General features: G+C 39.5%; 1 protein-coding gene across 3 annotated transcripts in view; it reads right to left on the bottom strand.

Annotated features, from left to right (window-relative positions):
• Nucleotides 1-1,110: 1,110 nt before the first annotated feature.
• LOC311582825 (uncharacterized protein) overlaps nucleotides 1,111-20,766 on the bottom strand; it is a 56,631-nt gene continuing 36,975 nt past the window's right edge. Inside the window, exons 2-7 of one of the 3 annotated variants that reach the window (XM_084756125.1) lie at nucleotides 17,725-17,851; nucleotides 13,437-13,511; nucleotides 13,058-13,141; nucleotides 12,452-12,654; nucleotides 5,143-5,326; nucleotides 1,111-2,706 (exon numbers count right to left, since the gene is read on the bottom strand). In XM_084756125.1, coding sequence (XP_084612251.1) covers nucleotides 13,092-13,141; nucleotides 13,437-13,511; nucleotides 17,725-17,851 — 252 coding nt within the window. In that variant the 3' untranslated portion in view covers nucleotides 1,111-2,706; nucleotides 5,143-5,326; nucleotides 12,452-12,654; nucleotides 13,058-13,091. The remainder of the gene's footprint in view (nucleotides 2,707-5,142; nucleotides 5,327-12,451; nucleotides 12,655-13,057; nucleotides 13,142-13,436; nucleotides 13,512-17,724; nucleotides 17,852-20,766) is intronic. The other 2 variants (XM_084756124.1, XM_084756126.1) reach the window with 2 other exon arrangements.

Genomic DNA, 20,766 nt, shown 5'->3' with positions numbered 1-20,766 from the left:
CATGTGCTGCATATATGCATACAAAACAATGGCTTCATATAATAATGGTTACTTTGAAAATGATTTTGATTCTGTTTGTTTCTAGCCTACTTTGCTCCACTTGAAATGAGAAGTTATACTTTCTTTAGTTGATTTAAAAAGCCACTATTGATCATAAGTGACTTCTTGAAAACATTCATCCGGATTAGAGATCAAAAGACCACAGTGAAGGGTCATAGCTTCTGGCCTATTGACTACATAAATCCAAGATTTCTAGGTAGACATATACTAATGAGTTAATAAGTATAATTATGATACCAATAAAGCCTTAAAACCTGAATAAACAGCATATTCTGTCTCAGAACATTTGGAGCCCAAATATTCAAACACATGAGCATACCGTGGCCACTTTCATTCCTCTATTTACCTTGAACTTTTCAATATACAATTTAAGTGACATTTTAGTTTAAATATCCCAAAAGTTTTTCTATGAGAAAATATGTGTTCTATTATAGACTTCAAGAGAGCTAGGAGCTGGATAATGCTATTGGCTCTCTCCTCACCTATTCCATACTGTTTTACAGCCTGCGGCCATCATCATACATAAGTAAGATAACCCATAAAATGAGTGTATGTAGACTAGAGAGCAATAAATGGAAATAAAGCTGTCATTTTGTTCCAAGAGTCTATAATTATAAACATTTAGAAGCTGTTGAAATTATTAAGTAAATTTAACAGAGTTATTGGATACGAGGTAAATATCAAACCTAACTTGGTTCCCATATACCAGAAAAGAACATGTGTAAAATAAACTTAAAAATACCCCCACATAGATTAGTATACAGCTCTTTTTCCTACACTTAACAAGTATATTCATATAAATGACCTCTAAAAATAAACATATATAGCAATATGGAAACAATACAAACAAGATCTAAGTAAGTAAAGAGATATACCATATTCACATATTAGAAGGATTAATACAAATTTAGTTTTTCCAAGTTGATCTAAATTCCAGAATGTTTCTCTGTGTGAGTGTGGAAATAAGAAATCTAAATTTTGAAATTTATATGCAAATGTAAAAATTTAAGAATATTTAGGATAAATTTTAAATGCTTCTACTAGCAGGCATTATAATTAAGGTCTTTATTTGTACTAGGAGAAACAAATACATAAATACAACAGAAGACCCACATACAAACATCGATATATAACAGAAATGACACTGTTGATCAGAGACAGAGTGGATTGTATTAACAATAGTAATGCTGAATCAAATATTATACATAAGCACAAATAAAATAAAATTTGGTCTCTGCTTTGACTCACAGAGAAAACTCAATTTATGTAGGCTTATATGATAAACAACCTTATCTTCAGAATTCATTTTAGTATAGAATTCCTTAATAGAAATATGTAACGAAGTGTAAGTTAAAACTATACATTTTGGGTACTATAAGAGATTCTAATACAAAATATGAAACAAAAATATAAGCAATACTCATAAAGAAAGAAAATCAAATACACGGGATACTCAGAAAATATGATTATGTGCTACAAATGTGAATACTGTATCTATTTAACCAAAACAGATTAATATCTAAAATACATGGATGATAAATGAACAAGGAGATATAGAATTCAATAGGAAATCGGATGGCAGAAATTTAAGAAGCACCTTGACAGCAACAATCAGCAGAAAATTTCAAATTGAATCCACAATAATATACTATTTAACACAATCAGAAGAAATGGATAAAATTAAGAGGCTAAACCACATTAAATACTACTCAGTTGTGAAGGAACTGAAATTCTTATGGACTGTAACTGTTGTACATGCTTGAGAAAACTCTGACAATGTCTATTAATGAGATCATATTAATGATGTGTGACCCAGACGTTCTAGTCACAGTAAAAGGTTCACCCAATGGAAATACAGGCTTGGTCTCACCAACACACATGCTCAAGAACACACATACCAACTTTACATGTGATAGCCAAGAACTAGCTATAATACAAATGCTTATCAACAGTAGAGTTAAGAAATAAAGGTATTGTATTATAAAGTAATGGGATGAGTGAGTGTTTCCTACTTCTAAAATATGAATAAGAATCATGAAAATCTGTTTTTGAGCAAAATAACCATCTAAGTTTATTTGTATAAAGCATAAATATGACTAAAGCTAACCTATGATAGTGGTCACCAGAAGAAGAATGTTTTTCTTTTTCTTTTTTCTTTTTTTGGCAAAAAGTGGTGGTAAAAAATGAAGTACAGAGATTTGCCAGACTTGTCGTGATGAAATAGGCCAGCCCTGGAAAATCAGGGTGGATATGTTTTAAGGTTGGAGCATCTCCAAAGGTGCTTCTGTTGGGATGTGTTATTTCTTCCAACATCAGGGTGGTGGTTACATGGTTATCAGCCTGTGAAACACATGTGTCATAAGCTAAAATATGCTTCTTTTTTCACATATGTTTCACTAAATCCAGATCATATAATTCAAACAACGTAGCATTTATTGATAAATAAAGGCTATTGTAGGAGTGCACGGGGCATTCTTTATCCTCAAGTTGCTTATTGATTAATGGGACTTTGTTCTGATGACTTGAAAGATGACTCAACACCACTGCTTACCCATTGTAGTGCGTGTGTTAGGCGCCCCCCAGGTAGAGACCGCTCAGAGTGCTGCTGGACATTCAGATGTGAATGATGTGCTCTCTTTCAGGAACCTAGTGTCAGAAACAAGTAATAAGCACGTCAATACAGGCATAAAAAAAAAAGAAAAGATGACCAGGTAGTGAGAAGTCTAACAAAGAAAAATAAGAGTCATGGCAGAGAATGACACTGATTGACATTTAAGATTCCATCTCTCCCTTTCTCTCTTGGGACTGAACTTCTGGCCTGGCACACGCTAGGTCATCATTTAACATTGAGCTATAACCCCAGCTCACTTATATATAGGACTTTCTATTAGAGGTGACAGTTCGGTAAATAACTGAAAGAAGGGATATGACCAACCAACTAAATATCTTGGGAAAGGAGAAAAGGGGAAATTTCTTGACATGGGAACATGAAGCACATTCTTCATGCACACTCATTAAGATAAAAACATATTCTCATGTCTTCCATTTCCACAACATAAAGGCAACCCCATTAGGGCGAGAACTATAGGTGGCTTATTCATCAGTGTTTTCTAAGGTCTATTATACCTGTTGCATAGACTTGCTCAGCAATTATTGTATAATGAGAAATGTGCAACATGACATCTTTATACATAGTCGATTTTCTACACTCACAAGCTCTGTGAATGTAGAGCCAACTAAATGTGATTCAAATATACAGAGTCAATTTTCTACACTCCCAAGTCCTATGTTCATAGATTCTACTAACTATGAATCAAGACTATTGAATGAAATTTTACTTCTGAAATCTCAGTGCTTTTGAGGTTGAGTCAGAGAGCTACTGTGGCTTGGGATACAGAGTGAGACTTGATCTCAAAACAAGCAGAACTTGCTTCTGAAAATGTTTCAGATCATGAAGGAGAATGAGAATACATTCTATGCCAATACTACATCATTCCCTATGGGGAGCTTGAGCATCTTCATATTGAGGTGCTGACAGGGATCCTGAAAGCAGCCTCATGTGATACCAAGGAAAGACTATCCTGTGCTTTCTAGATTATACCCTCTGCCGCTGGGATTTATCTATGTACTTGTGCATTAGTCTTACACTGTTTTAATTACTATGGCTTTGGAGTTTGTGTTAACATTTGGCAGTGGTTATCCCTCCTAACACTCTTAGGAGGGATAACTCAAGCAGGAGGCAATGTGCCGGAGATAACAATGCAATGCAAGTAAAAATAGACTATGGGGCCACTGTCCACATGAAAGCCAAATCCGGGTAGGATGGTAAAAGCAGTTAAGCTTCATTCCAGAGGAGAGGTTGGCAGTGTAGCCCAGGTCTGACGAGTTGTTGAATTCAAGTAGAAACAGACAGGATAGCCTGTCGGGATGCAGATATCATAATGTAGCTGGTTCAAGGTTTGCCTTTGAGGTGAGCATCTAGCCTCATCGTTGACTCTAACATGTCTGTGCTACTTCCAGTCCCTAAACCTGAAAGGTGAGTGTGACCAGCTGGGAGGCGAGCCACAGGAAAGGGTAGCAGAGATTGTATGACACCAGTGCTGTGCCGGCCACTGGTTCATCTGATCCTCCTGCCTCAGCCACACAAACAACTTGGATCACTCCTCTTGCCCTGTCATTGAACCAGAGCTGGTCAGGGGCCTAAGGTTTAAGAGTGGATTTAAAATTTTAAACAGCTATCTGACACGGTTCTGGGGCAATAACCCAAGTGTGCCCTTTGGCAGGAGCTCACTCTTCCTCCATCCCAAGTGGGGATAGTGTTTCTGGCTGGCCCAGATTTTGTGGGCAAGATGGTGAGAGGTTAGAATGTCACTGTTCTTGGCACAGAGAGGACACACCAGCAGATTTAGAAACCTCATTGGCCTCAGCGAGAAGTTAGGCATAGACTTCAGCCTTTGCAATAGTTTATGTTTATGCTACATTCTCTCGCCAAAATCTTTCAACGTGGTAGAAAAGCCGGATTTACCTGTTTCTTTTGTGACAGTGTTTTGGTGTAAAACTTGAGTCTCTCTGAATATCCATAGCTCAAACAAAGCTCTATATGCTCTTAATTAGACAGTGTAAATAAAGCACCCCTGGTGTCATGGTTCAAATGCATTCATCTTGGGAATCTTTCTCAGATACTAAAATGCGTGAGGTCCAAGTCCTTTGTACTAAATGGCCTACTGTTTACATATAACTTATAAACTTTGAATCATGTCTAGATTACATCTGGTACCTAATACAATGTATGTACTACATAAATAATTGCTAGGCTGTGTTTTCAATTATATTATTTCTCTTTCTATGTTATGGTTTCTCTCTTAATAGTTTTGACCCAAATTTGTTGACTCTGCCAATGTGGAAACTTCAGGTACAGAGGAATAGCTGCACCCTATTTTGTATGACTTATTTTTTATAATTTGATCTTTCCCAGAGCGAGACATAACAAGCAAGCTGTAGACAGCAAAGAGATAAGGTTTCACCTTCTTGATTTTCACGGGCAAGCATGGATAGACTTCCCACAAAGGGAGCAGGACTTACTTCAGCCTGAGCCCAAGTCTTCAGAAACGGGTGAGCTGCACGCGAGCCTTCAGTGCTTTTCTGGTCTCTGCCTAGTGATCTTTACTCCTATGTGCTTAGATTTGCTTCTTTCTCCGAGAATGGATTTCTCCTGGGGCCTAGGATAAAAGCAAACCGGCACCTTCCTAGAGGCTCTCTCTTCTTCCTAGGAAAAATAAAACCATCCTGGGTAAATGCTTTGTGGACCATGGCTAAGGAGCAGCGAGAACCAGCACTCCCCGGGCACACTACAGTCCCAACCTCAGCTTCCGGCTTCACTCCCTCCTGCCAAACACCAGATTGTGACCTTCTAGAGGGCAAGAACCTCACCAGAGTGGGTAGGATGGATCAGAGATGAAAGAAGAAGCCACAGGAAGTGGCAAGCATCCAGTTTGCTGCAGCAAGACAAGGTGTGAAGCTTCTGCACTCAGAAAAAAAAATCTTGTTGAATCCAGTCCTGCTCCTCGCTAATAACCTGTACAAGTAGCTTCTCTTCATCTTTGTCTGTGCCTCTTCTGTGTGGAGAAGGCATACCACCTTCTTCTTGGAAGGTTGTGAATATGGCTCACAATAGCATACATAAAACATATTAAGTACACAGCATCTAAGCCTGTCAGGAATGAGAAAACACACTGATTTGCCTAAAGTTGCCTCCAGCTCTTATCTCTGGGGATGATCAGGACCTGCCTTCAATTTATGCAGCCTCAGATAAGTAATTAAGGAAATGTCCTCTCTTATATATTGTAGCATCTCTCAGTCACCAAACTACAAAAGCCTACATCTACTGCCCATTTCTCAAAGCAGCTTTGTCCCTTCCATGGAATCATTGCCCTCAACCCCCTTGCTCATTCCTGTGAGTAACAGTTTCATCACTGCCTCAAAGACCTACTAACAAAACAATTCTGTAGATTGGGCTATACAAAAAAGTTAATGAATTTTAAAAAATCATTTTAATGTCAATGAATTTTATCTTTCACTCCTATGCTGAGTGCTTCTAGAACCTGTTCACCTCTTACGAGGCAGAGATAATAAGCTACCTATCATTAATGTTTATATATGCTTCTGTCATGGTTAACAGAAGTAGTGAGATGTGTATGAGGAGCAGAAAAGATCAGGCACTGAGGGAACAGATAACCTGAAAGATTTGAAAAGCAAGCAAACTAAGCAAAGGGATGTATGTTCAGAGCATTCAAAGCAGTAGAGGATGAAGATGGTGGGCAGGGATTCTACAAGTCAAGTTGCCAGAGTAATGGGTAGAAAAGGACTCTATCGGTCTCATCTTGATCAAGCACCTTGGCCCCTGGATGGAAGAATTGAGTCATTGCCTAGGATAATCATTACTGTCCTCGCTCAGAGAGATTAAGAACATTTGAATGTTACTGGAGATTATGAATCATACCTCAAACACACGATAAGTTAGCTCATTCTTAGAATCCAATTAAAATTCAAAGCCATTATAGTAATGACACTGGATTCACCTAGAGACAGCCTCTTTTCTGAGGAGAGGCAGAATTATGAGAGGAGAACTGGAAAAAGATGATTAGCCATATGGTAGAGGTTCCAGGAAATTCTTGTCATGAGTTCAAAGAGGGACACAGGCATTCTTGGTACACATTTGAAAGTAGGAAAGGCCACTTTTCTAATATCCTAATGAACACCTATCATCTCAGCCTTTTTATCCAAACTCCAGGAGATGTCTTTGATCTCTGGTTACTCTATTTTCCATAATGCCTTGCCATACATACATACATACATACACACATACATACATACAAAAAAGAGAAACAGAAATAAGGACACCATCATTTTTCTGGACTCAAGAAAAGAATTTGTGAAATTCAACTTCTCAGTGCCATAATCCATGGGTGAAAGATAACATTTTGACCTTATTATCTCCTACTTTTTAATTTATTTGGATGCTAATGGCTTAATGAACCATTCTTACTAGCCACATGTAAGTCAACTAAGAAGAGACAAATATGCTCTTACGATGAAGTTTCAAATACCCATATTATTATTGATGAAGAATCAGTAGACATCTTGGATAATGAGTTTCCTGTAATTACATCCCTGACATTGAGAAGAGACCCTTATCAAGTAGCGGTCAGCTCTACACAATACCGTCCCCCAGTGGTAAATAGCAGAGCCTTGACTGCAAGAGACCATATAGCATGAGGGCTAACGAAGGCATGAGACTCCTCCCAGAAGCCACCTCCTGAGAGAAGAGACTAGCAAACTGTACTAGTGTACTATTCGAAAGCCCTCCCATTCTTTCAGTGGTGGGTTAGCAAGAGGTGGTGAGAGGCCAGGAGCTCTATAATAGAGGGCCCTCTACATGGGTGGGTAAGTCAAGAACATGATATAGTACTTCCCAGAAATACAATTCTGTTAATTTTTTCCTCACTTATTTGGCACTGATCTTTGAAATAGGAGCCTCTTTTTTTTTTCATCCTTTACTGTTATGGTGCTTACGATGGTGTGCTAAGTAGGGGAATTTACAGTCATTGGCAGGATAATGACGAAGGAATTTACATGTGTTCAAAGCCATTGCAAGTGGCCTGATCAATGACATGGGATACCACACCCAGGAGTTCTCAGATCATCAGTCATATAATTTAGGTCCTCCACAAGGGAATAGTGAATAGTTTTCAAGTAGCAATTTCCCCATGGGAAGAAGCTCCAAGTCATCTGAAGTGTGAGTGCCTAGAACACCAGAACAGAAGGATAAAGGGTGCAGGTAGGGAGCAGAAGTAAGGACAGGTCCAAATAGAGATTTGAAAGAATAAATGCAATATTGTTGCCGTTAGTTCATTAAACAAATATTTATCAAGTTCTTATGACAGCCAACCCCTTCTCTAGTGATCCAGTAGTAAACAGAGCCAACATCCTCACCCCATTGACCTTTCACGTTGGTTTGGGTGTCAGAAAATATAAGGTAACAAAATAAATAAATAAATAAATAAATAAATAAATAAATAGCATGCTATTACTCCAGGGAGTATCAAGTTCTATGTAAAAGATAAAGCCTCATAAGGAGACAGAGGGGAATATATTTGCTGCATGTTATTTTTCTACCTTGGTTACCATGGCAGTGAGAGCAAGATATTAGTATTACAAAGAGAAAAGAATAGCTAACCTCAAAGGATTCGAGGAAACCATCGCCACTGGGATCATGTGGCATATACCGAGAATACTTTTGTTAACATATATAAAATATATAATTTCTGCCAAGCCCTTTTATTTTCTACAAAACATACACACACACAAACACACACACACATACACACACACACACACAAGAACATGCACTCGTGCATACACACACACACACACACATCCTTACCTAGTAGAGTTTAGTGCTGCAACTCACGATACCCTATGACAGTCATGAGGTGAAGCAACGGAAAGCAAATTCAAAAGAGGAGATTGTCCCACACCTCTCAAGTCTCCTTTAAGGCCAGTGGTTTTACTCAGATTTTCTGATAAGCAAAGAGGATTAGCTAACAGTGCCAAGTGGCCCAATAGTCTAGCTGACCACTCATTAAGGGCTTTACTAAGACTTCCTATATAGAGTGTAGATGGTGCCATGACTGTCACAACTATTAACTGTCACCAGAACTGCAACAGTGTCTCCCACCACAGGGTGGGGACCTAACAAAAACTCAATGAGAGAACAAATAATGCCTTTAATTTTATGTGCCTGACTCCAGGAACGTGAATAAAGAAAATAAAGTGTCACTGAGGACCAATGGAGTCTTAACTTCAGGGTACCCACTGCCCGAGGATTCACCTGTGTGTGTGTGTGTGTATGTGTGTGTGTGTGTGTGTGTGTGTGTGTGTGTGTGTGTGTGTGTGTGTGTGTGTCAGGAGCTCTAGCTCCATTCAGAAGACCCCTTGGAGGGGCAAATATCTTAGTCATATCCAAGAGTCATTTGCATTAATGTTACTATGTATACAGACTGAAATCTGAAATGTAATTGTGTGTATGAGCATGGGAAAGGTTGTCTTTATGAACTTAAGAGTCAGTGGAGTAGCTAGCATTGTGGTACAGTGAGGAAAAGTGCTAGCCCTGCAAGCCTCAAGACTTGGTTCCATGGCTACAATCCATGCTGGAAGGAGATAGCAGAGTCAGGAAGGTTGTCCTCTGACTTCTACACAGGTGTGCTTCTACACATGCGTAAAAGCATGCGTATGTATGCACACACACACACACACACACACACACACACACACGCGCGCGCGCGCGCGCAGCAGCAGCAGCAGCAGCAACAGACTTTGTTGAGTAGTGCATTTGAATTAACTGAGATATCGTATTCAGACATATAACCCAAGCTAGAAAATAACCAAAAGTGTCTCGATTACTTTTGTATCACAAAGGTCTACCCAAAGAATGATCAAAAGAAGACATAAGGAAACTGAAGGGAAAGGTGCCTAAGGGCTTGTCTAAGGGAAACTCGGGAGCTGGAGATGATAGGATTTGGACTTCCAACCAAATCTATGACTTCTACCTACTGTAGGGGTAATGAGTATTTTTCTTTCTCTCTCTCTCTCTCTCTCTCTCTCTCTCTCTCTCTCTCTCTCTCTCTCTCTCTCTCTGTCTCTCTCTCTCTCTCTCTCTCTCTCTCTCTGTCTCTCTCTCTCTCATTTTGGCTTTTGGAGACAGGGTTTCTCTGTGCTGCCTTGGCTGTCCTGGACTCACTTTGTAGACCAGTCTGGCCTCGAACTCACAGCAATCTACCTGCCTCTGCCTCCCAAGTGCTGAGATTAAAGGTATGTGCTACAACTTTTCTATAAAGATGATAAACCTTTCAGTCCTTGTGGGCTACAAATTCTTTGATTCAATTTCTTAACCTTGCCAATGAAATGTAAAACCAGCCAAAGACAGCAAGTAAACAAGTGAACATAGCTATGTGTCAATAGCATTTTATTTATGGATTCTCAAATGCAAATTTCACATAACTTCCATATGTCACAAAATAATTTTCTTCTTTTGATTCTTCCAATCATTGAGAAATGTCAAAAATCATTTTTGATGACAAGCCAATTCCTGACCCTATACATTCTCTTCTGACTGCCCTAGAGACTGTAACCTGGCTTCATCATAGCAAAGATATTATGGGGACTTAAAAAGAGCATTTGAAATGGGTATAGCGATTTGGGGGCAATTCATGTTATCAATTAAAATACAGCCTACAGCCAAAGAAAGGCTTCAACAAGCCAGGAAAGTATTGTGTTCTGTCAAATCTTCTGGTCTGTCTTTCTTTCTTTCTTTCTTTCTTTCTAACAACATCACACATCCCATATTGTTATAAATTAGGTGCCTTGAATAACTTCAAACTCCAGGACACCAGTTTAGCCCTATTGTCTCTCACCCTGTCCAAGGTTTCTCTTCAGATTTCCATCCCCTCACTAGATTTACTTGCTTCGTTGATACAAAAAAAAAAAAGTCCAACAAGAAAAAGCAGCTTAAGGGAGGAAGGCTCTTTTAAATTTCAGTTTACAATTCAAAGGAATGCAGGCCATTGTGGTGTGGGAGTCATGGTAACAGGGGCAGGAGGCAGCTGGTCACATTGCACCCACAAGTCAGGCAGCAGTGGGTGGTAAATGCCTGCACTTAGCTTTCTTCTGCCTTTTATTCAGTCTGGGACCCCAGTCCATGGACTTGCCTCTCTCACAGTTAGGGTTGGTCTTCCTACCTCAACTAACATAATCTAGATAACCCTCACTAACAAGCTCACAGAACTGCCTCTGTAGTGATTCTAGGCTCTATCAAGTTGACAATTAATATTAGCCATCTCACACATATATACATACATACACATATGCACGCACACATGCACTCACGCATGCATGCAAGAATGCATACACACCTTTTGATAGTGGATAAAGTAAGATAGGAAGGAATGTTGCCATCATGTGTCTGAAAACAACCAATTCTTTCTCTCTCCATCTTTATCACTTCCTATTGACCGGGACAACTGGAAACAGAAAATAACAGATTCCTGAATAGCAAAATGAAATGTTCTAAACTCCTGACTTCAACTGCTAGTTTGAGGAGCTGAGAAGGTACCATCCCAACCTACCAAGATAGAAGAAGTTGAAAAACTGAAAACCAAGACTATTTTTTAGCACTATAAGAGAAGTGAAGTTGAAAAAGAAGGCAATGGCCCTTCCTCTGAGTGGGACAGACAGACAGAAATACTCCAGGTTAGAATAATGAATGATCTTGACTTCATTAATTTTTTTTTAACTCTGCAAAGATACTGACTATCAACAGAATGAAAAGACAAACCACAAGCTGGAGAAAAAAACATTTGCCGAAGAATGGCACCAATCCAGAAAACTGACAACACCAAATGCTGGCAAGTGTGTAGAGCAACGGGAACTCTTATTCATTGCTTGTGGGAATGCGAAACGCTGCAGCCACTCAGAAGATAGCTTGGCAGCTTTTTACAGAACTAATTATACTCTTACATTATGATCCAGACATCATGCTACCCAGCATTTTCCCAAACCATACTGAAAGTGGCTTCTTTCATAACTGCCAAAACAGACGCAAACAGGATGTCCTGCAGTAGGTCAATTGGTAAATGTTGTACATCTAGATAATGGAATACAAACTACCGACTCTAAAGGAAGAGGGGGAAAACCAAGGGCGTATGATAAAATGAAAGAAGCCAACGATAAAGGCTGTGTACTATACAACTCCAACTGTGCAGTATGCTGAAAAAAGGCAAAACTATGAAGACTAATAAAATATTGGGAATTACCAGGAATTAGGGAGAGGAAAAGGATACATTGGCAAAGTCCAGAGGATCTGTGGGACACTGAAAATATTCTGATGCTGTAAGGGAAGATAGGTGTTATTGTTTGTCCAAAGCCATAGAACGCCATGAATCAAGAATGACATCTATGGTACGCTATAGGCTTGAGTGATAATGATGCATCTGTGTGGTGGAAAAGATCAAGCCATTCTGTTCAGAGATGCTGACAATAAGGAAGGCTAGAGTTATGTGGGAGATGGATGATATTAGATTCTTTGTACTTTCTATATTTTGCAGTGAACCTAAACTATTATTGAAAAAAATAAGATTTTTAAAGCAAGAAAATAAATATAATAAGTTAAGGAAAAGTTTATTTTCCTCTTTCTATGTTGTATTTTATTGTCAATAGAAATCCTTGACTATGTGGTACAAGATACCTTCTCCCTTGCAGTTTTTACATCAACATTCTAAATAAAAGTATATCACAACTCCCCTACTTCACTGCAGTTTCTGGAAGTTGCACATACCAGATCTCTTTATATTCTCATGGAATGTGGTCATGGTTGGCCCCAGCTGCAAGGAAGTCTGGAAGATAAATTTACTGCTGAACACCAACGTGCTCATCTAATACTTGGGGTATGTTCATGAATGACCGATGCTTCTGCTGTACCAACTTCGATTTGGAGAGGTGCTGAGCTCCTTCTGCTTTTCCCATCTACTTCTGTACCACCTGGGGAAAAGATAAAGGACGCCAACCAACAAGTCTTAACAAAGCCCAGAGATGTACCTCCTGATTGCACCTCATACTCTCTCTGGAAACCCAGAGCCTCTCCTGGTTACTGGTCTTCCCATTGAGTCTCCTCCCCATGCTCCTCCTCCTTCCTCACCTTTTCCCATTCCCATGCCAGCTTCTTTAATCAACATTCATGACTCCACATCAGAAGTCTTCCATGTTACTAGAGACCTTTTAGTCTAGCCAGACTGCAGAGACCTCTAATGAGATGGTTTTCTAGAATGGGTCTGCATCCATTTCTTTTTTTAAAATAGTTTTTATTTATATATTACAAATATATAAAATAAACTATATACAAAAAGAAGAATCATGAAACAATCAGGAATTATATTAATGTTACCTTTGTAGTGTTTTGGCTATTTGTATCCTTCATATCACAGCCTGGCTCCTTCAATGTGCTTATCTTCCAGCAAAGATAGTGTACCTGAAGTAAAGATATTAATTCCATTTTTACCCCCAAACTGCCTTTAAAGTAAAGAAAGAAAAAGCACAAATGCTGAGAAAGGCATTCTTGTTTATTTTCTTCTTTTGTCTGTTTCTTCTAAGAAACACATTTTGTCTCACATGTATGAGGCCCTCAATTCAATCCCCACGTACTGAAAAAGGGAAACTATTTTAGGGCTGTGAAGATGGCTCAGTAGGCTAAGTACTTGAGCAGGTGTGAGGGGCTGAGTTTGGATTAACAGAACCTATATAGAGCTGGATGAAGTTGCACGTACCTGGATCTCTAGCTTTCCTAGGGATGCTGGGAGGCCAACATGGGCAAATGCCTAGAAGGTCAAGTGTCAGGTAGCCTGGAATACACAGTAGAGAACAAGAGATCCTGTTTTAAACAAGGAGACAAATAAGGTCCCCCATCAAAAGTTCTCCTCTGATGTCACTACACCCATTGCAGCTCACATGCATACACACACATAATAATAATAATAATAATAATAATAATAATAATAATAATAATAATAATGAAGCTTTAAATGAAGCAAAAAGTTAAAGCGTAGTATAATCAGGCATTTAGTAAGCAAGTGATAATATGATAATTAAATATGATTTTATTTTGTTGATGTACAAATCTAAATCTTGAAAGAAAAACAAGTGTATTATTTGGATGGCACTCAGGAGCAAGCCATGGATGAGCACAAAATGCCTAATACAGGCCTGGCTCTTCCTCATAGAAGGGAGAAACTTTTGGAAGTGACATTTTATGTTATTGCCCAAGTTATTTTTAAATGTGTTATAGAATCATTGCTTTAATGGAAAGAAGAGACAGAGTCAGGGAAAAGGCTTACGACCCCCGACACACACACACACTCTGAAATTTATCTTGTCCCAAAATGAAATTTCTTATTATAGAGTTAGAGTGTGGTACCCATAAAATGTGCTTCTCGTTGGATGGCTCAGTTGATGAACAGCAGAAAACATGATTCTGGAGATTATAGTCTTGTACAATAGGCAACTGCCAAGTACACTGAGGCCATCATCTCTCTTTCAACTTGTTTCCATGTTAGTGGGCCAGATATCCTTGTTCACCATATGAATATGCAGCATTGAGTTTAAGAAATTGCAAGCAGAATGTTTGCATTGAAAGGAGCTCACACACTGATGGGTTGAATTTAGCAAATCAACCTCTTGGAAAGGGTCTGCGTACTGTGATTCACTCTTATGGAACCTTTTCCCTCTGCTTCTGTCTCCTGCAAAGGACTTCTCTGAATGCATTACTTGTGAAAGCTCCCTTGAGTCCGAGTTATGTCCCTTGGTGATAATACTGTGCTGAGATTGGCCTCAAGGCTACCACAATGATTTTGTTTACATTTATTTGATTTAGATTTATACTTTCTGCAGACATGGAAGAGCATCACAAAATGGCCTCTGGCAATGTATGTGTTCATAACCCAGTTTAAACACAAGACATAGTGGCTCCTCCACTTGCTAGGAGGCATCTGATTGCAGAAACAGCTGGGTGCTGGTTTTGTCTGTGCCCAGTGTAGCATATGATGGAAATATGTATGAGTGAGCATACAACCAGGGAGTTAGCATGCAGGGATGGGGGATGTGTGTAAAAAAAAATCATATACGCTTGGTTCAGCTGGCTTTTCTAGGCATCTGCCCCACATCTCTCCAGAGTGGAAACAAGGGTCATCCTGTTTAGAATAATTCCAATGTGGTGGTACTTATTTACTCTATCAATACCAACCTCTGTGGTATCATTTTTTTAATGTTGGTGGTACTAGGGTTTGAACCCAGGGTCTCAACTAACACTCTGCTCCTGTGCCATCTCCAGTTCCCTGGGCTGGCTTAATTAAGGTTCACATTTGTATATGTTAGATAGTTTCAAGAGTGCTGGAGCTTTTTATTTATTAATTTATTCTTGTTACATCTCAATGGTTATCCCATCCATTGTATCCTCCCATTCTTCCCTCCCTCCCATTTCCCCTTATTCCCCTCCCCTATGACTGTTCCTGAGGGGGATTCCTCCCCTTGTATATGCTCATAGGGTATCAAGTCTCTTCTTGGTAACCTGCTGTCCTTCCTCTGAGTGCCAGAGGTCTCCCCCTCCAGGGGACATTGTCAATTATGAGGGACCAGAGTACATGAGAAAGTCATATTCCACTCTCCACTCAACTGTGGAGAATGTTCTGCCCATTGGCTATATCTGGGTAGGGGTTTAAAGTTTACCAGAGCTTTGTGAAGAGGATAGTATCTTTTTTTGAATTCTTATTTATGTGGGGGGAAAAGAAAAAGAAATCACGAAGGCATTTGATGAGAATATATCTTTGTGGGTTTTATCATGATGGTTGAACTGAGTGTTACTTTTCTTGCCTCTATTGTGGAGTTTTAAGGTCCATTGTGAGTCTACCTGAGAAACAGTCTCAGAGGGAGCAGCATGAGAGGCAAAGAAACTGTCTATCATCAGAGAAATGTGGAAAGGAATGACAGATAGTACAATGGAAATCAAGTCATCACATCATCAGAGAATGGGAAGAATGGGAAAAAAGGGAGGCTGGGGACTGCAAGTAGATAATGTGTCGCCCATATAAACAATAATAAGACAAAGTATGGGTTTCAGAAACACAGTTTTCATCATTATTAAATAAAAGCAAAGAGCTACATGATGAGAACCATCAAAACTTACTCTGCCTTCCTAGAATAACCTCAGCCAGAAATCTCTCCTCTGCTTCCAGAGACTAACGTCTACTGGAGATAAGAAATTGTACCAGGAATATACACTTCTATCATCGTTAACATCATCACCACCACCACCACTATCATCATTCTAACTTCTTCCATGGGCTGTTAATTGGGAACAGACACAACACTGACTTCCTCACTGTCAGGAGAGGAAATTGTCAGTCCTTACCCAGCCTAAGAGAGATCACCATTTCTTAGCACATATGCTATGATTCACTTTGGAGGGCTAAAGGGAGCACTGTATGGTCAAATAGGTCAAGTCCAGGGAGTTTAGGATGTTAGATCATCAACATCCAGAATCAATGGTCACTGGATAAGAAGCTTCAGTATTGTCTGTTGTTGACTCACCAGGATTCTCCTAGGGAAAAAGTGTATCAAGTTCTCTGGGCCCTTGTAAAATGGCCCATCAATGTAACCAGGTTAAGACAAACACTACCTGTATCTTTCCTTGGTGTCCAGTGAAGACACTGTCTATTGTGAAAGCAGTCGCTATTTCTCCCTGAGCTCTGTAGAGGCTTGTGGATAGAAAAAGGCATGGGTGTGGCTAAGCTAAAAGTGAGTGACAACAGCCAGTTGAGACTATTGCTGGATTACACTTGGTGAAGATGGCTCACAGCTCTATAGATCTTGAAATCTAACAGTATCTTTTGAAATCAACACACACTATTAATAGCTTGGATCTTCATCACTGGTAGTCCCCAATGCTTTGGTAAGCCCATTCTTCACAGGCACTAAACCAAACACACATATTTTAGTGTTGGTCACTCTTCTAGTGTGATATTTCATTTGCTATTATTCATGCCTTTGGGGACTAGTCAATCATGAAATGAAACTATGTGTTATCACTGAGTATACTTAAGGGTCCTGAGGATGGAGGATGGCATCATGATTAAATAAATTATCATTGAATAGTGTCTCATTATAAAAGTGACCCACAGAAGAATTGTTTGTCTATGAATATAACTTTGGGTCTAGCAGGTTTCTTCTGGCATACTCTGATTCTTTATCCTTCCCACCATTCCTATTTCATCACTTCTCTCTGCCCCTGTCCCACTCTATTCTCTGACTTGCTCAGCAGCAACAGCAGCAGCAGCATCTGTGAAAGACTTTAGACTCAATAGTAAGATAGTGCTATCTATGCCCAGCAGTGCTTAATGTAATCGTAGCTCTCTAAGGACAGGGCTAGGCCCAATAAGAACAGCATATAGAGATTGGCTTCTGAGTATAGGAGGACAAGCATCCAGAAACAGAAACAGACTAAAGAGCAAATGAAGATGACACCTCACAGAAACAACATGATTTGGTAAAGTAGCAAAGCTTCCACGTCAGAGACACTAGGGTAAAAACTTCATATCAGCCACTCACAGCTTGAGCAACCTCAAGAATGACATTTAATGTACCTGACTTTCAATTTCCCTGCCTATAAATGGAGCACAATAAAATGTAACATAAATTTTATAAAGCACACATTATTTCTATAGATCACCAAACTTAGTGGTATCTTTTGAAATCAGCACTTATTTTATTGCTTTGAATTTCACCAAGTGTATGGTAAATATATGATAGATACAATTATTTTATCATCATTATTTTCATTACCACTGAGGACCAAGGTGCAGATGTCAAGCTTATTTGGAAAAATTGAAAAACATAGGAATTAACTTCTAAAACTTAATAAACATATAAATCAAGAATCTGAGGGATAGTGAACTGATAATTCCTAGGCAGCATGTCATCAAAGCTGGGCTGTTGTCCACACTGGCCCCAATCAAATGGTCTATAATTGAAACAGATTTACTCAAAGAAAGAAAAGGCAAGAACCGTTCTTATCAGTTGATAGGTTCTGGATGTACTCTAGCCTCCACAAATCCCATCTGGAGCATGTGGTCCCCAGTCTGATGGATATCTCTCCGTGTTGACACCATCTTTCTCTTTGAGGATGTTGCCCCTGTGAGCACAAAACAGAGTAGGAGTTCAACCTTTCACTGGCACTGGGAAAGTGTTAAGCATTGTTAAGCCACTCTTCAAATCTGTTAAAAGTCATTATTGGTGTTAATATATACTGTGAGTTTATATTGCAAGCATTTAAGCATTCCCTCAGATTTTTATTTTCTTGCAAACAAGAAAATACATTGGGGATAGGGTAATGTGTCTCTCCAGTGAGCAGCTATTGGACGCTCCCTTCTTATCCTGGCTGCCATGAGCAAAGAGGCAATAAGCCAGAGTACCATTATGGCAACATGAGCCATCATGAACAGTCTATGGATGACTGAAGAGAATGAAACTGGGGATCTGGCTTCCCTGAACTACCAGATTAGTTTAGTTTCCATCTCTCATCAGAGAAGCTTTTTTTAAGTAAATGGCACTAATGAATCCACAACCATTCAACCTTCAGAGGATAGGAGACTATGTAATGTTGAGCCCTAAAGGGGACATCTACATCATCCCACCAGACTCAGGAATCATCTTACAAGAAGGGAAGAAAGACAGAGAGCCATAGGATGTGGAGGACTCTGGTGAAGCAGTTCTCTCTGGACATGACAGGTCCATTGTACACATAAATAAACAATGGCTGTGGTTGTGTATGGACCTGCACAAAATCAAAGCAGCTAACAGTTCAATTTGGATGGGAGAGGAGTTCATGAAGCCCAGCCCCTACTTGAGGTGCTTTACCAGTTGATAGGATATGTTTAAGGGAGAGTCAGGGTTTTTCAGGAATGTGGCCTTGGCTAGATTGCCCATGCTCCAGTGGATAGCCCTCTATCTAAACATATACATGACAATACCGACTGGATTCAGTGATGTTTTAAGAATAGAGTGTATAATATTGGGAGAGAGTCCTGGAAGAAAGTGCCTGGGAAGCTCTTTATAGGAAGGAGTGAGGAATAAACTGATCAAAACATATTATATATATGAAAATTTTAAATTAGAAATGAAAACACACCTAATTTCTCTAGCTCCTGTAAGCATAGCCATAGCAGGAAACAGCCCCCAGAGTTGTGTTATCACAAGTCTTTGTGAACTTCCTTCACCTTTGCCAAATCAAGAGCATGTCCCCTAATAGCCTTGTAGAGGGACTATTATAGGTAAGGCTAAAGAGACAAGGCTGTTACTAGTCTGAACTTAAGCCTCAATGCCTGTGATTGGTGCTAAGAGGCAAAGATATGATTGGTGTGTTTGGTTCAAAACAAATGGCTGTGAATGGTCCAAACACCCCTTCTTAGGCTAAATAGCAGATGGACCAAACTTCCCTAGTAAATCAGGTAGAAGACTCCCTTGTAGTGATTTTTCTGGTGCTGCAACATTAGGCCCATGTAATAAGAATTTTTTAACCCAGTTCTGTTATGTGAATATGTTTTTGTTTTAATCCAAGGTACTAGACTTCAGATTGTCCATAGCCACTCTAATTTGTCTCATGCTCTAGGAGGGGCATAATTCTTGCCAGCTGTAGATAGTTTACATTTGGAATTCTGGAGACTCTTGAGAGAGTATAAATGTGAGAGCCCTGAGAGGGTGTATGGAAACTGCTGCTGCTGCTGGTTCCTGCTTTTACTGTTGATGTTTGCTGTATTTCTGTGTTTCTGTATTACTGGTTGGAGATATCCTGATGAAAAGTTTGGACTTGCCCCAAGAAACTCAACACTCCTAATCATCAAGAAGTAATCTAAAGAGATCAACACCTACTTTTCCCTCTAGCGTTTTTCCCCTACCTAGTGTTGGAGGATTGGAAGAGATTGGGGTAGAGAAGAGTGGCGGATGAAAGAACCCAATAAAAAAAAAAAATACAGTTATAAGCCTAACAAAAGTTTTTTTCAATTGTCTTTTTTTTCCTAGTGATTTTAGAAGTGTGCAAAAAAAAAAAAGGAAGCAATGGATAACAGGAGAGGCATTGTAATGGCAGAGGCAGCAGAGTGGCAGTGGCAGAGATAGTTGAGCAGTCATAAATCCAGGCTTCTAAAGGCAAGGCACTCAGGCCTTTGACAGTTTAAGGAGCAACCAAATAGTTTAAGGTAGATCACGGAGGAGGAAGATATCAGAAGTAGAGAGAAGGCAGAGAGCTTAGACTTTATATATGCTATATATGCTTTATATACGCTATATAAAGAAGCAGAGAAGAGACACTTTCAGAGAGCTGAAAAGTACTGGGGCCAAATCTCAGACAGTGGTCTAAAAGCTGTACCACTTCAGATGCTGAGTAATCTAACACTTAAGTTAACCTGGAAGCACAACTATCACAAACAAGGGCTAAGGAACCACAGAATCCTGGGGTTGCTTACCAGCTCTCATAGCTGATGGTCCTGATATCTGGGAGCTGGACAAGGACTGTAACACTATGAGTTCTTGCTCCCTCTGTTGTTCCCCACCCACCTACTCTGTTTCTCACTGCTGTCAAACACCAAGGGAAACACAACCAGCCCAAGGCCAGCACTTGGAATTCTCTTGCTTGCCCTGCCAGAGCATCATCAATGTATTGATAACAAATATAAACTAAAGAGCAGATTGTAGAATCTGGTCCTCTTGGCAACAGAACCAAATTCAGTTATTTGAAAGAAGGGTTCTTCACGCTTCATTTGCTCAAATGTAATGATATAGCTTGAGAAAAATCTCATCCAAAAATGATGGAGGGGATCTTAAGGGAAATGCCAAAGAGACAAAGAAGAGGCAACTAGCTTCTTATGTTAAGCACATTATTTGTTTGCTGGTTTTGACATGGAATTTGGCCTCAAATTTATGGCAATCCTTTACTCTCCACAGACTTCCTCACTTAAGGAAGCACTGACTTTGCCAAAATGAACAATGGAGTTTAGGTGACCACTGTCCTTGGGCCAAGAATCTAAACCCTTCTCTTTGTCCATTTCTCTC

The sequence above is a fragment of the Acomys minous genome (genome assembly GCF_964271855.1).
Source record: "Acomys minous genome assembly, chromosome: 2".
NCBI classification, from domain to species: domain Eukaryota; kingdom Metazoa; phylum Chordata; class Mammalia; order Rodentia; family Muridae; genus Acomys; species Acomys minous.
Note: the sequence above shows the minus strand (reverse complement) of the source record. Positions and strands in the feature narration are given on the sequence as shown.